The 16,453-nt window shown below is 41.7% G+C and overlaps 1 protein-coding gene across 1 annotated transcript in view; it reads right to left on the bottom strand.

Annotated features, from left to right (window-relative positions):
* Nucleotides 1–16,453, bottom strand: part of DCAF10 (DDB1 and CUL4 associated factor 10) — a 29,046-nt gene that overhangs the window by 7,006 nt on the left and 5,587 nt on the right. Inside the window, exons 2-6 of the mRNA XM_074953558.1 lie at nt 15,797–15,910; nt 9,150–9,347; nt 8,448–8,650; nt 6,885–6,995; nt 2,936–3,081 (exon numbers count right to left, since the gene is read on the bottom strand). Of these exons, the coding sequence (XP_074809659.1) occupies nt 2,936–3,081; nt 6,885–6,995; nt 8,448–8,650; nt 9,150–9,347; nt 15,797–15,910 (772 nt within the window). The remainder of the gene's footprint in view (nt 1–2,935; nt 3,082–6,884; nt 6,996–8,447; nt 8,651–9,149; nt 9,348–15,796; nt 15,911–16,453) is intronic.

The raw sequence follows: 16,453 nt of genomic DNA, 5'->3' as shown, positions 1-16,453 counted from the left end.
AATGCAAGACGCTAGCTTTAGAGACGCCAATATTTGTAAAAAACCAACTATATAGCAACATTATTATATCTTAATCTGGCAAAGTTTTGTATCCTACTCATGAAACTGTGAGGAAAAGGTTTGGCTTTAACAGAAGGTCAGAACTCAGTATCTCTCTGAAAACAACAAGAAGGGTACTCTATTCATTATCCTCAAGACTAATCTACTGAAGCACTCACAAGACCATTCACAAAGGAAGCTGGTTGTACCCTTGCAGAGAGTGTAGAAACTGCCTTTAGTTATGTAGCCAACAGATAAGAGGAACAATTCACTGTACTGAACTGACCCGAGTCATGAATCTGTCCATGCAGTCTCATTTGAGTTGTATCATTACCAGCTTCTTTTGTAACGAAGCTACCTGCTGCATCATCAAAACCTTTTAGAAAAGCCTTTCCATCCTTTATGCTTATCCAATAATCATCCATTTATTTTGGATGTTTCTTTGCCCCTATATAGATAGGGAAAGGCAATCCTGTATCTAGGCACCTCTGACTGCATTGTAACGGAGCTCACTCTTGAAGTTACTAATGCTTGTCCATTATGGACAGCTCTGTGTTCTGCTTGTCCTGACTAGCCACCAGCAGAGAATTTTAATTTGCAGCATAAGCACCTAAGGGTGGTGAGGTTTTTTGTATTAAGCTTATGACAAGTTGGAGTTTACACCACTGTGACCTGAGCTTGGACGAATTTTCATGATTTCCAACCGTAATGAGATGTGTGGAGCAAAGCTGGGAAAGCAACCTGTAACAATTTTTCGATTTAAGTCATAATGTATGGACTGGAGTCTAATTCTTTATGTAAATGTGCACAGGAAAGAATGAGGCAGCCACGTGTCCTAGTTAGAAACTGGTTTCTTAGAAGAGAAACATTTAGGCCACTCACATTGAATTAGCCAAGGAAACTCAGTTATCTGCATATTCGGAAAGTACTTTTTAGTACAAAGTAACACAATGCATCTTACAATGGTTTGATTGTCAATTCATAGACTAGTCATTATCCATCTCAGTGCAAGTCTGCCAAGCTTCCAGTAATTACTTTTCAAGACACTTGCAGAACGTGGAAGTTGCTTTGGTATGGAACAAAGCCATTCCAATGCAAAACGTGTCAGATGGAGCTAAACAATGTGGTTTATCACTGGCACGTGTTATTAAAAATAAGCCTTTTTGCTCTTAGAAAGTGACCTGAATATATGCCCTCGGTCTCCTAGCGCACTACTCAGGCGAGCTCCAGCACAACTCTGCAATGGCAATGAGATTTCAGGGACAATTTTATTTTCACCATTTCAAAGATGGAGAAGGTTGCTAGAGGATGGAATCGGTGACTCACAAATGATAGCTCTGCATGTTCTGCAGCTGATTATAAACACTGGATGCATTTCTGGAAGAGCTGCTTTAGCTAAAGACAAGTGATCAGGCTCAACACAGGGGTAACTGGATAAAAGTTTAATGGCCTGTGATATAAGGGAGATCAGACAAGATTATCTAATGCTGCCTTTCTGGCCCTAAACTCTATGACAGTGTTTTTACACCAAGATGCTAACTTCTACCACCAAAGTCTCTCCAGAAGGGTATTCATTGATCCACAGATATTCTGCTAAGGAGCCAGCAGTGTAACATCAGATTTCTTAGAGCAGCGCACACAAGCCTCTCTTTTATAAGCAGATAATTAAACAAGAGATCTTGATAACCTCCAACAGGCATATACTATGACATTTAGGAACTGCTGTTGTCAAACGCTTAGGACATCCAACAAATTCTCTACTGGTAAAGAATCACATTTGCTGCAGACTGTTGGCTTAGCCAAGTATTGTGAATACAAAGCTGTATTACGTACATAAACGCCACACGCTATTATGAACACTCCTTGAGACTTTAATGTCTGCACAATTATTCAGAACAATGGTGCAATCTGATGCCTCTCAGCATCTGTAGACAAGCTTCTGGATTTGCAGGAGTGGTTTTCTCCACCAAAAGCCTGAAGGCAAAACTTGCATTTAAAAAAAAACAAAAACAACAACTTGGTCCTCCTGGTCTTTGGTGTTGAGTTCCTGGGGTCCTGCGTGAAGCACACAGGTAATGTAGGGTCAGTAATTCAACTTGCTAGCACATGCTTCTTCCCTGCAAAACACCAGGAATGGCAAAAGAGGTGGTATGCTATTCTCTGACTAAGAACACTCGATAATTCTGGATCTGCATCCTTGCTCTCTTGCCAAGGGCCACACATTTTCCCCTGGCTCCAAGTGTTTCCACAGTTCACGTTTGCCTGTCTTTAAGGAGCTCCGCTGAAGCCCTCTGGAGCGCTCAGGTGCAGCTTCTGTTTACCTACTGCACACCATGGCAGGCGAGTCAGACAGATGACAGCGCAGCCTGAAGTCCTTGTTACCGTGAGAGACTGTACGCTCCTTCTGCCAGATTGTCAGAGTGACAAATTCTCAGCTCAAACGCCTCTTCCTTGATTGTGTCCTTACTGGTCACATTCAGACTGAAATGCAGGCTGCCTACCCAATCCCTGCTCTCACCTGCATGCCATGCGACAAATGGAATGGGACAAACATTCACACTGCAAATCTCCCAGAGAGGCATGCTATGGTGGTCAGGAAAAGCCCGTGATTCCCCACATTACTATTCGCTTCCTATCATTCCTAAAGATAGGAATGCAAAGATTAGGAAAATGGCATAAATTGAATACCAACTAGTCACCCTGTTCCTAATTCAATCCAAAACAGTGTACTGTAACCAGAAAAAGGTTAATCCGCACTCAATCATGGAGATGCAAAATCCACGTTCACCTACAATTAAGGAATTTGATATGCAGTTCAAGGATTTGACACTTCTTATTCTAAGTGCTAAGTTTTTAAGTATGTGCCATGGTTTTTTTTTTTTTTTGTTTGTTTTACCTCCTGGTCATCTGTATTACTTGAGCACCGAAGAAGAGTAGCCCATCCTTTGGGATGGAGCTGCAGCGATGTAATGCAATTACCACGGTCCCTTTCTCCAGGAACTTCTGGTGTTAAAACCTCAAGGCTATTTCGTGGAGATCCACCTAGGAGGGAGATACCAACCCACAAGTCACACAGTATCACTACACAACAGTTCATCTCTTTTCACTATTGACCAACTCTACATAGCAAAACGCAATCAAATGAAAAATACATTTTTGAAACTTACATCACATTGTAAGAGAGACTAAGTGGTTTAACACAAAACTTAACCACCCTAAAAAGTATTTATACCAATTCCACAGATAAGTAAACTGAGGCAGAGATTATGTAACTTGAAGGGTACAATTAGTCAGTGGCAGAGCAGCAAGAGACCACCAGAGTCCTGATTCTGCTCTGACAACTTATCTTTTAAGAAGTCTGTGTGAACCCATCTCAGATGACATTAATACGCATGTGCAAAGATAGAGGATATCACACAAACGTTCAGCTTTTCAACATCATTGCAAGATATTTTTAAAGAGCACAGTTCCACAGTAACACTAAAATGGGCATTGGAAGGAGTGCCTTCCTGTATCAGCCTTGCTCAGTTCACAAGTAAACAATGTTTATATTATTGCGAGCTGTGCAAACTCACCCTGGGATCTGAATCTCAAGCTGGGTTCTTTCCTTTTTGTTGATCACCACTAAAAGTTCTGCAGGCAGATTCTGCCCTCACATTTAGGTACTCCTATAACCAACCCTCACATCACCATAACATCTGAGCACTGCACAGTCATTAGTGACTTTATGCTCAACGCTATCCCTATTTTACAGGTGAACTGATATATGGAAAGATAATGGAACAAATTATTAAAATAATCCATTCGTAAACACCTAGAGGATAACAGGGTAATAAGTAATAGCCAATATGAATTTATCAAAAACAAATCATGCCAAACCAATCTAATTTCCTTTTACGATAGGGTAACTGGCATAGTAGATAGGGATAAGCAGTAGACATGGTATATCTTGATTTCAGCAAGACTTTTGATACCATCCCACATGACATTTTCATAAGCAAAACAGGGAAATGTGGTCTAGATGACTTTATTATAAGGTGCATGCATAACTGCTTGAAAGACCATACTCGACGTGAGCCACTGATAACTGCTCTGTCAAGTTGGGGGGTATGTGTAACTCTAATGGGGTTCCAGAGAGGTCAGTCCTAGGCCTGGTACTATTCAACATTTTCATTAATGACTTGGATAACGGAGTGGTGAGTATGCCTATAAAATTTGCAGATAACACCGAGCTGGAAGGGGTTGTAAGCACTTTGGAGGACAGGATTAGAATCCAAAATGACCTTGACAAATTTGAGAATTGGTCTGAAATCAACAAGATGAAATTCAATGAAGAAAACACAATCAAATGCATGAACATAAAATGGGGAATAACTGGCTAGATGGCAGTACCACTGAAAGGGATGGGGGTTACAGTGGATCACAAAGTGAACATCAGTAAACAACTGATACAGTTGTGAAAAAGGCTACTATCATTCTGGGGTGCAAAAACAGGAGTTTTGTAAGACACAGGAGATGTCCCACTCTCCTTGGCACTGGGGACGCCTCAGTCAGAGTACTGCATCCAACTCCGGGCACGACCCATTAGGAAAGATATAGGCAAAGTGGAGATAGTTCAGAAGAGAGCAACAAAAATGATCAAAGGTTTAGAAAACCTGACCTATGAGGAAAGAGTAAAAAACAGGGCATGTTTAGTCTTGAGTCAAGAAGACTTAAGGGTGACCTGATAACACTCTTCAAACACATTAAGGGCTATTATAGAGAGAGCGGTGTCAATTGTTCTCCATGTCCACTGAAGGTCGGACAAGTAACGGGCTTAACCTACAGCAAAGATGATTTAGGTTAGATACAGTTAGAAAATTTCTCCTAATACTAAGGATAGTTAAGCACTGGCATAGGTTACCAAGGGAAGCTGTGGAATCTCCATCATGGGAGGTTAAGAGCAGGTTGGACAAACACCTGTCAGGGATGGTCTAGATATACTTGGTTCTGCCTCAGTGTGGGATGGAGTTGGGAAAGGAGGTTGGACTAGATGACCACTCAAAGCCCCTCCAGCCCTACACACAAAGATTTAGTGACTTGCCCAAGGTCACACAATGTCTCTGGCAGAGCAGTGACTCTCCTGAGTCCCAGTCCAGTGTATGAAGCATGAAGCCACCCTCCGTCTCTCTCACTTTAATAGGTTTTTAGAGGTCTACAACTTGCCCTGTAACTGGAATTTCATGGTCAATTCTGTTGATGCCCAAAGACGAATAGAATCCGTCTCACTCTCCACTGGGTTGGCTCAGAGAAGCAGTAAATGTTTTTTTCTGTCACTAGCAAACAGAAGAAACTGAACATACAAGCAGCGGGGAGTAGTTCTACTGAGTAAGAAGGTGTTTTACACAATCACTTTTCCAAGTGTAAACTCTTTCAAAACTGCTTCCATTTACTAAAAGAAGCTGTATGTCTTCCTCTAGCAATGGTGGCATAAATGCCCCAACTACACCTCTACCCTGATATAATGCGGTCCTCGGGAACCCAAAAATCTTACAAGATAGTAAGTGAGAATGCGTTATATCGGGGTAGGGAGAGGAACCACTCCGCACCCCAGCTCACCTCCGCTTCCTCCCCTGAGCACACTGCCGCCGCTCCACTTCTCCCCCTCCCTTCCAGGCTTCCTACACCAGGTGAGCTGGGGCAGGGAGCGGTTCCTCTGCACCCCCCCGATACTTGCTGCGGCCCCCCCGCCCCAGCTCACCTCTGCTCCGCCACGAGCGCACCGCAGCACCGCTTCTCTCCCCTCCCAGGCTTGCCGCACCAATCAGCTGATTGGCCTGACAAGCCTGGGAGGGAGAGAAACGGAGCTGCAGCACGCTTGTGGGAGGAGGCAGAGCAGAGATGAGCTGGGGCGGGGGGGCAGCAAGTAACAGGAGGGTGCAGAGGAACCACTTGCGGTAACATGAATTCAGATATAACAAGATTAAGCAGCCCTGCTCCCCAGAGCACTGCTTTATTGTGTTATATCCGAATGCGTGTTATATCTGACTGCATCATATCAGGGTAGAGGTGTACTCAAATGAATAAGCTGCACTGAGAAATACTACACAAAAAAATAATTGTGATTTCATCATGTGCATAAAGGTGCTTATGTCATAGAATCATAGAACTGTAGAGGTGGAAGGGACCTCTATCTAGTCCAGTCCAGTCCCCTGCACGGAGGCAGATCATCCCTGACAGGTTTTTGCTAACCTGTTCTTAAAAATCCCCAAGGACCTGAATTCGACAACCTCCCTTGGTTCCAGTGTTTACATATCCTTAGAGTTAGGAAGTTTTTCCTAATGTCTAACCTAAATCTTCCTTGCTGCAGATTAAATCGATTACTTCTTGTGTTTCCTTCAGTGGAGAACAACTGATCTTTATAACAACCTTTTACATACTTGAAGACTTATGTTCTCCCTCAGCCCTTTCTTCTCTAGGCTAAACATACCAATTCTTTCAACCTTTCCTCATACATCATGTTTTCTAAACCCCGTTTTTTTTCCCCGTCTCTCCCCTCTGGACTCATCCATTTGTCCACATATTATACATTAATGTAAAATGTAAAACAAGTGTCTTGTTTCTCTTTTGAAATCTGAAAGCAACAACATTAGAACTCCGGACATCACCATTCTATATACTGTGATGATATATAGTACGGAATTTGTGTAAAGCCTAGTGAGATTTTTAAAATAGCTTAAGCAATAAGAGGTAGGAAAGTATATAAAACTTAAAGTACACACTATTTATTCACATTTACATTTTGGCTACTCACTGGACCCACTTACACATAAGAACCTATGCATTTTATTCTAGTCTTAACATACCTTCTCGTTGGGAGGGTCGCGACATGTGTTTCTCAGACAACGGACCGGAATCATTCTGGTGACACGGTGAACCCACAGCTCTAGGACCAGATGAACTGGTAGCTGTCGTGTCTGAAACCAGAGTAGCAGCCATGTAAATCTGACAGATGGGATAAGCTCTTTTGCTTTGTATGTATCTCATTTTAACCTCCTGTGAACGTAAACCAGCACAGTCCTAAACAAATATGACTCACTAATGAAGACAGTGCTTTCCCAAGAAATGCCTTAAACCACAAACAACTGAGCACCAAACCACTCCTTCTAACCCCAAATAAGCTAGTGTTCAGTGCACTCTTTTCAATTTAAAGTGTGGCTCTGCTCTGAAAAACAACTCTAGAAGTACCATTATGGATCCATGTTTGCATCTGTTACAAGTAAACTAACTGCCAGCACTACAAACTCAACCTAGGGTCTAAGTCAGGAATCGGGTTCTCTCCTGCTCATGCTTCTGCAGTAATGGATGCCGAAAGGTAAAACAGTCTCTCATTCACACCTGTGCAACTCCATTTAGACCGAGGCTGCACAGGGGTAACTTGGGTCAGGGTCTGACCTGCAGCATCTTTGCCACTGGTGCTGATGAGTCAAACAACAAAATTCAACTTGGATTCAGGGTCTGTATGAATGGCAGACAGCAATTAGAAAAAATCTGCTCCATTCACTAATAACTACAGAAAATTTGCTAGGAAATAACACGAAGCCCCATTATGCCATTTATAAAGTCCCTTTTCAGAGCAGCACCCCATGTTTAGTAAGTTACCTTGTAATGACCACTGGGCAGCCTATAGTAGCTCTGCTAAGACAAAAGTGACTGACACCAAACAGTAAGGGAGGTGCAGAGTACATTGTTAATTTGGGGGACTATTTTGTTAAGTTCTTGCAATGTGGCAAAATGAACCATGAACCACAGAATTTCCTGCTGCTGAGTTCTCTGGATCATAGAATATCAGGGTTCGAAGGGACCTCAGGAGCTCAAAGGGGACCAATCCCCAATTTTTGCCCCAGATCCCTAAATGGCCCCCTCAAGGATTGAACTCACAACCTTGGGTTTAGCAGGCCAATGCTCAAACCACTGAGCTATCCCTCCCCCTGCTACTAAGTATCTCACAGCACCCATGTGTTTCCTGTTAGTCTGTCAGTCTCCCACATTAGTTATTTCATATTTGATCACTCTCTGGTGGTATCCTATTAAGGCTTATCTACACTTAAACTGCTAGCAAAGCTTCAGAGTAGACATTACCTACACCAACGGGAGGGATTCCCCTGTCAGCACTGGTAGGCCACCTCCGCAAGAGGCAGTAGCTAGATCAATGGAAGAATTTTGTTGTTTGACTCATCTAGCGCTGTCTATATGGGGACTTAGGTCAGCTTAACTACAGACCAGGGTCACTCCTGAATAAGGTAAAATAGCTATCATAGTGCCATTTTCCTGCTAGAATCTTCTTAGCCACTCCTCTAAGGGAACAGTATATGTATACCTCCATCAAATGGATCACAATGTACAGATTTTTACTAACAAGAATTCACCTGAACTTGATGCAGTTCTTCTGGCTCTTAATATTGGATAGCTGCCAACCTCTAAGGACTTGGTTAAATCAAGGTCATGCAAAATCAGAAGATACCCAGAGGAGGTGGAGATCAACATTTTTGAACAGTCTGGTGTCAGTCTCATCCGCATGAGAAAACGGGTGTGAAAAAACTTCTTGTGAGGACATCCTTCTTCAGTGCACCTGGATAGTGCAAAATGAGAGAGATGATTAGGCTCCTGTTTTTGTCAATCTTGGCCCTAAAGTTAGATTCTGAAATCCACAGGTCAATTCATAAACACATGAGCTGATTTTCAAAGTGCTGAGCACTCTGTGTCCCCCACTGACTCATTCACTATTTGTACACTCTTATGGATCTCATTTAAACTGGACTTTAAATAGGGGGTGGGGATCCTCAATGTGCACACTTGTATTTCTAGATTGATACAGCACATTTTCAGCTTTGTTTCAATCTGACCTACGTAGCCTCCTTTGAGTTGCTAGATCTTCATCGCAATAAGGCAATCCTAATTCTTGATCGTCCCCATTGGCTGATGAGCCATCAGTGACAAAATTTAAGAATGTATTAAGTTTCCATTCAGAGCAATAGAGTTTCATCCAAGATGAATGTATATTTTAAAAGAGCCCTGTCCCTATCACAGTTCATATATTTAATGACCATACATAACCCATATTCACATACCTGTTGGTGTCCCAAATGATCACATTACCATCAAACCCTGATGTTACTAGTAGTCTGGTATTGGTGTCATATTCAATGTTCTTCACCCAGCTCGTGTGACCATGTAAAGTGCACACTTTTGTGTTTAGCTTTCTCAGATCCCAAAGTGCTATCGTAGTGTCATCAGAGCAAGTTGCAAACAGTCGATTATCTAGAAACCTGTGAAGTTGACAGACAGTTAAATATTGTAAAGCAAGCACAGTCTTGTCTGCCTTGTGTGTCTAAGATGTTTCAGACTGTTACTCCTGAACTGGGAATTATGATTTATAAAAATAAAGCCACACACAAAGGATGGATAGTTCGCAGTAGCAGACAGTTTAGTGATGTGAATCTTACCACTCTTTTTGAGGCAAAAACATAAGTATCAGTTTCATATTTCATCTCCAGGGACAAACTAAAGAGAGCAGCTAACAAGATCTATGGAAATAGAGCAGGGGAGGGCAATATTTTTTGATAGCATGGACCACATCTTAAAAACTGTCTCAGGGATGTCCCATTCGTGGTTTTCATAGATTATGAGGCCAGAAGGGACCATTGTGATCACCTAGTCTGACTTCCTGTACAGGACACAAGCCTTTCCTGAATTAATTCCTGTTTGAACCTGCCATATATTTTAGAAAAGCATCCAGACTTGATTTTAGAGATTTCCAGTGATGGAGAATACACCACAACGCTTGATAAGTTGTTCCAATTTTTAATTGCCCTCATTGTTAAAAATGTATGCCTTATATCCAGTCTGAAGTTGTTTAGCTTCAACTTCCAGCCATTGCATCTTGTTAAACACCTTTGTGTGCTAAACTGAAGAGCCCATTATCAAATTTCTGTTACCCATGTAGATACTTACAGACTAATCAAGTCACCCCTTAACCTACTCTTTATTAAGCTAAATAGATGGAGCTTTTTGAGTCTCTCACTACAAGATGTTTTCCATTCTGTTAATCACTCTTGTGGCTCTTCTTTGAAACCTCTCCAATTTATCAACAGCCTTCTTGAATTGTGGGCACCAGACCAGGATACAGCATTCCAGTAACGGTCACGCCAATGCCAAACGCAGATGTATTGCCACCCCCTGCTCCTATTTGAGATTGATCTGTTTATACATCCATTAGCACTTGCGGCCATAGCGCTGTACATGTGCTTTGAATGCAATGACCCCCCCCAAGTCCCTCCATGTCCCACTACCTGCTACCACATCTTTAGCAGATTGTAGAATAATGGCTGGCCTTTTAATAGATGTATGGAATGACGCCACTGAAAGCCAAACTGCCATGGAAGATGTGCGGTAAGTGTTTATTGGATTTATAAGGCTTGCCACTAAAATAGAAAAGGAGCCCAAATGAGTCTTAGGTAGCACTGGTGACACTGATCTCCCCCACAAATACTTTTTGGGCAGGGGAATAAAATACATTTCTTAACTGATGGAGAATCAAGCAAATACTATTAAATTAGTCATTTATTTCTCTACAGATCTATATAGGCACCCAACACTGTACTATATATAGCCTGTCATCCCTGTGGCAACTAAAGCAATTGCTCATGCGGAAGGTACTAGGGAGGATTGACTGTATTTTTAACTGCCTTTTAGTACAGTTTAGCAGCTGGACGCTAAAAATTAGCATCACGTGACCAGCTGGCTTTCAGACCACCGTTAGCATGAGACTCCCACTGGGGAGCCTCTTTGTTAGAGGGATATTCTCAAGGCTGTCAGACTTCATTTAGACCTGCAGCCTTCACTTTGGTTTCAGAATCGCTCCACTCTTGTCAGCAGCCAGAGTGCTGAAAGATACAGGAATCCTCATCTCCACACTTTAGATAGCACAAGATTCTAGTAGGTTTCACTGAATTAAGATGACATGGTATTGTTCTTTATTCTTTTTTCCCCTCCCTCCTTACCACATCCTTTGACTCTTCCTCCCATGCTGTCCCTTCCATCCCTGCTGGACAAAATCACTAGCTTCTCTCCATTCAAATCCCTCCTTTAAAAAAAAAAAACAGAACACATTTTCTGTGAAGCCTACCAATATTAGCCCATTATTAAACCCTGTCCCACTGTAAAAAGCACTCACCTAGCTGGGTTAGCCAGTGCATTTTATGCCTGAAATATTTTCTGGCAAAGTCACAAACTCCTCGGGGTTTTATACAGCACACCACTGTCACTTAAATATCCAAGGAAATTAGTATGGGATTTTGACCCGAGCACAAGGAGACCTCACCTCATTGTGACCTATTAATGTTATCGACAAAGCAGATTGTTTCAAAGTTTTGGTGCCTGAAGAAAGTTAACGGTAGTCAAATTTTCAGACGTGCTGCCACACAACTAACTAATCTGGGCAGGGCCATGTTTGTACTCCACCACCCAGGGTAATTGCATTATTACCTTGAGTACAAGAATTTCTGAAAATCTGGCCCCAAACTGACTGAGAAGTGTATAAAGATGCCCTTCAACAATACAGGAGAGTTAGTCCAACAAAGAGCTGACCAGGACATAGTGAAATATGCATTTTTATCCTCCTAGCTTAGTATTTGCCTTTTTACTGCGACTCATGAAAACGTTTAAAGACACTACTGATGTTTTGGCGTTGTTTCTTTTTATTTATCCAGAGTGTTCGTAATATCTCCAGAATCTCAAATGCAAACACTTCAGTCCCTACTGGTTTCGTCTGTAGTTTCCTTCACTGCCTATTGTAGGCACCAGCATGAAGACAGTAAAACTCTGGGAATATTGCTCGCTGTGGCGACAAGAGCCAGCAGAGGGAGCTCTGTACAGGATTGAACACATATCTAAAAAAGCGGTAACAGGAGTAAGACAGACCCGTGCAATTTTCTCCTAGGATTTGCCATCATAGGAGGTCAGGTATACCTTCCTCCCACCTTTCTCCAATCACTAACTTCTGCTGCCAGACCTCATTCTTCTAGTTTCTTGGCCTTTCTCCCCATCTTCCTCCAACCTCTCCCTACTTGGTCCTACAGTTTTATTCCCCCCCCCCCCCAACCCCAATCACTTCCCTCTACAAAAAAAATTTAAAATCTTAAATAATTCCATACTAAAAAGTCTGCACTAAAAGATCGAGTTGTGTAGTCACGCACTCAAGAGCCATGGAATGCCTGCACAGCTGGAACTCCACCCCTTTGTGCATCTGGATTATGATCCCGCTTTTAATGACAACCGCACACTTTTCCTGTACAGGACCTCTGCCTCACTCAGTGCACACGCTGGACTGAACAGTGAACATGGCAATTCAATAATTTAGTTATTCTCAGGGTGGAATAATATAAAGTCAAGGTGACTTAAGCCACTGGATTTTTTCTAAAAAGTCACTGATTTAGATCAGGTTGAGGCTTTGTAAAACTAATTTAAAAATGTATGATACTGCAACTTTAGATTAAAATTTAAAATGAACTAATTTATAAGTAAAGGAGTTCTTGTGGCACCTTAGAGACTAACAAATGTATTTGAGCATAAGCTTTCGTGAGCTACAGCTCACTTCATCGATGAAGTGAGCTGTAGCTCACGAAAGCTTATGCTCAAATAAATTGGTTAGTCTCTAAGGTGCCACAAGTCCTCCTTTTCTTTTTGCGAATACAGACTAACACGGCTGCTACTCCGAAACCTAATTTCTAAGTGCTGTTTTTCTAAATGCCACTATTGGTACAGTATCACCGCAATGTTGCAAAACTGCTAGAGGCAAAAAACACAGAATATTGGAAGTGAAGGTGTGGATCCTGCAAATGCTTAAGATAACAACTTTACCCACATGATTTGTCCCAATGGCTTCAGTGGGACTATCAGTGTAGTTAAAGTTAAGCATGCCCATAAGTGCCCGCAGCATCAGGGATATCATTACTGAAAGCATTAGTGTCAAAATCTGTCACTTGAAAACAAAAATTGCTCCACGTTAACAGTGAAAAAGTCATTAACTAATACACGGGCCAAAGTTTCCAAAAGCAAGGCCTAGGCTCCTAAACCTATATTTAGACACGTAAAAGTGGGATTTTTCCAAAAAATCCTAAATCCCATTGACTTCAGGTTGCAAACCCTGATGAAGGAGCATAACCTGGTCAAAGCATATCAGCTTTCTTGGTTTATGGAATTTCAATCTATAGGAACGTGGTGTTAGCCTGTGCTATATTTACAGCCATTTGCATATCAGTTTTATGTCTGACAGTAAATATATCAGTGACGCCCCCGATTTTTCTTTTTCAGCACGGACATGGATTTTAAGTGCAAAAGTTCTTAGAAGAAAAAAAGTCTGAAAGGATGCTCACTAAAATGAGTATACCAGCTTCAGTAATTTAAGACTACAAAACAGGAAGTAAAGAACTAACATGTAAATAAAAATAACTAACGTAAACATATATTTAAAAAAGAAACGGTTAACAAAATCTTTAAGAAAACCATGATCTTATCCACCCTGAGTATTCTGACCGTTCAATGTGCTGTCCCCGACTTCATTCACTCCACACTGACTAACCTATGCATGAAACGAGGCAGATGTACTACACACTTGCATCAGTCTGTACACACCACCCAACGTCTGCCGCAAATGTGCATAGTGGCTCTCCACTATTTAGTGAGGAGACACATTGGGAAAAATAGAAGTCAGGCACTTTACCTTCTGCCAAGTAAGAAGACTTTGAAACGGGAATGGTGCAAGACTATGGATGGTCTAGTCAGATTATTACAGTCATCAAATGAAGCACTTAGGTATCACCTGATAGCATTCTTTATCCTGATAATCTCTGGGCTTCAGACAAAAACCCTGGTTCAGACCCATGACTTGACTAGATCACAGTCTACAAGTATACACAGGGAGGAGACAGCCAATACCAGAAGGTTCTTTAATCTAGCAGAACAAGAGCCTGGGGTTGGAAGCTGAAGCTAGAAAAATTCAAACTGGAAATAAGGTGTGATTAAAAAAAACAGTAAGAGTAATTAGCCAATGGGACAGCTTAAAAAGGGAAGGAACAGATTCTCCATCACTGAAAGTCTTTAAATCAAGATTCTTCCTAAAAATATCCACTCTGCTTCAACCACAAGTTCGTTGGGCTCAATGGGAGAATCACTGGGTGACGTTCTATGACCTACACAATGCAAGTCCACTTAGATGACCACAGCGATCCCTTCTGGCATTAAGATCTATGAGCTTGCTTTGCTTCAGCACAGAGGAAAATGACAAGACTGTTTGTGCAGATGAAAGCGTTGTAAGGGAGGTGCTTGAAATGATTAAACAGATCCAGAATAAAAAAAAGACAGTGCAGCAGGGATTGGCTTTAAGGGGAGAGGTTGCAGCAAGGCAAGAACCCCAAACCACGGAAAAAGAATGGTGATAACACACCAGAGACATGTTGTATTTTTCAAAATAGAAACCAGTTCTACATTGCTCAGTAACTATGTAAAAATGGCACCTTTTCACTCAAGGTGGACATGACCAAATACACTGGAGAGGACCCTGGTTAGCTCTATCGGGCCAACATAGCTATGGCTGAGAGAGCTTAATTCTACCCTTCCTTGCAGATCAACTCAGTTCCAGTCAGTTATCTTTACACATTAAAAAAATTACTTCTGTAACATCATCATCCATAGATCTCTTAGGTATCTGGGTTGTACACTGAGGGCGTACTTGGTCTGGTTTATTCTTGGTGATGCTGCGTGAAGAGGAAAGAATTCAGCTCGACTCCGAGCTCACGTTGCATTTGTAGGGCTGGCAGGTTAAATCACCGCAGGTTTAGTTGTAAACTGAGCACATTTGATAAGAAAAACATTGTGATACAGAACCCAGAACCTCATTAGCCATCTTTACTCTTTCACTTTTCAGGAGTAGAATATTTTAAGAATCCCAGGTTTGGAAATTTACAATATAAAGGAGGGCAGGGTATCAGAATGAGCATTTACAGCGAGTGGGATCTCTAAAAGCAAAAGTGGAGTTGACAATACACCAAATATCTATAAACTAGAGGAAATAAAAGACAAGAGTAAAGGGCTCTAGCAGGAAGGTCAATGCCATGTTGAGAAACTCAGTCCCTGCACTCTTCCCACCATATGTCATGCTGGCCTATCTTTCACAGCCACCTCTGGGTGGGAGTTGTCCCATCCCCACCTCTAGGAAGGATGGAAGAAGGTGCTTACTCACAGTAAAAACAGACAAAGTGTTGAAGGGGAAAAAGCCACAAAGAGGTGAAGTGACATGCTCAAGATCACATAGTAAAGCAGTGGCAGAGCTGGGACTATAACCCAGGTCTCCTAATGCACAGTGCAGGCCCTTATCCACTATACTACATTGCCTCCAGTAACATTCCTTCTTCTAGCTATCCTTGCTCCAGCCTGAGATTTAAAGGGACAAAGGTGCGTTATATGTATATGTTCGATATTGCATTGTGTGCTCTCTTATTTGTAAGATTTTCCATCAACTTTCTCCCCACACCCATACTGCAGTTTGTGAACTGGTATAGTTATACCACATTGTCTGCCGACAACACAAAAAGCACAGAATAGCACAGGACTGATCTGTATATCACTACAGCACCATGAACATGTTAACACCTACAGTTAGGAAAAATGTTGGAGTTCTATTTACTGAAAGTTTGGTTTTGTTTCCCATGATACTAACCTGATATTATTCACACAGTCCTCATGAGCTTCAGAGAGAGTTTTGATGTGCTTTGAAGATATGGGGTCAAAAAGCAGGACCTCAGTCTGTTCACAAGCAACAGTCAGCACTGACCTGAAAAGGGAGAGAGGTATCTTGCAGTTAGTAAAGAGAAATGAAGGCTGCAAACACTGACGAGTAACCCTTACAGCCGTCGTCATTGATTCATCTCTGTTTTATTGCTAAATGTGCACATTTTACAGATGGATACGGTTCTGATGGGCTTTGTACAGTTACCTTTTCTCAAACCCTTCCTACTTCATGATTGTACAGTGGAAACTGGTCTACTGCTTACTCCCTTACCAAGTCAATTCCTCTACTACCTTTTCGGAAAGATTCCATCTCCTCAACAGCCTGGCTGTTGGCATACATTGATGCACAGCTGGTGTGATCACATGATCTTTTTATTCAGAGTGTTTTATATGTAGTATGGTTGTTTTATAGCTATTGAACGGATGTGTTACTTCATAACATTTGATGCCACAATTAGGTATATTTTAGTACAGTTTTTACAGTGTTCTTTAAGGACACTTTGCCCTATCAGTGCAGTACTTTATATTCTAACCTAGGGGTTCCTAGGTGGGAAAGCGTGTGCTGATTGGTTAAGGATTATTGTCT

The sequence above is a fragment of the Natator depressus genome, chromosome 5 (genome assembly GCF_965152275.1).
Source record: "Natator depressus isolate rNatDep1 chromosome 5, rNatDep2.hap1, whole genome shotgun sequence".
NCBI classification, from domain to species: Eukaryota; Metazoa; Chordata; order Testudines; family Cheloniidae; genus Natator; species Natator depressus.
The sequence above is the reverse complement of the archived record's forward strand: the minus strand, read 5'-3'. Positions and strand labels throughout refer to the sequence as shown.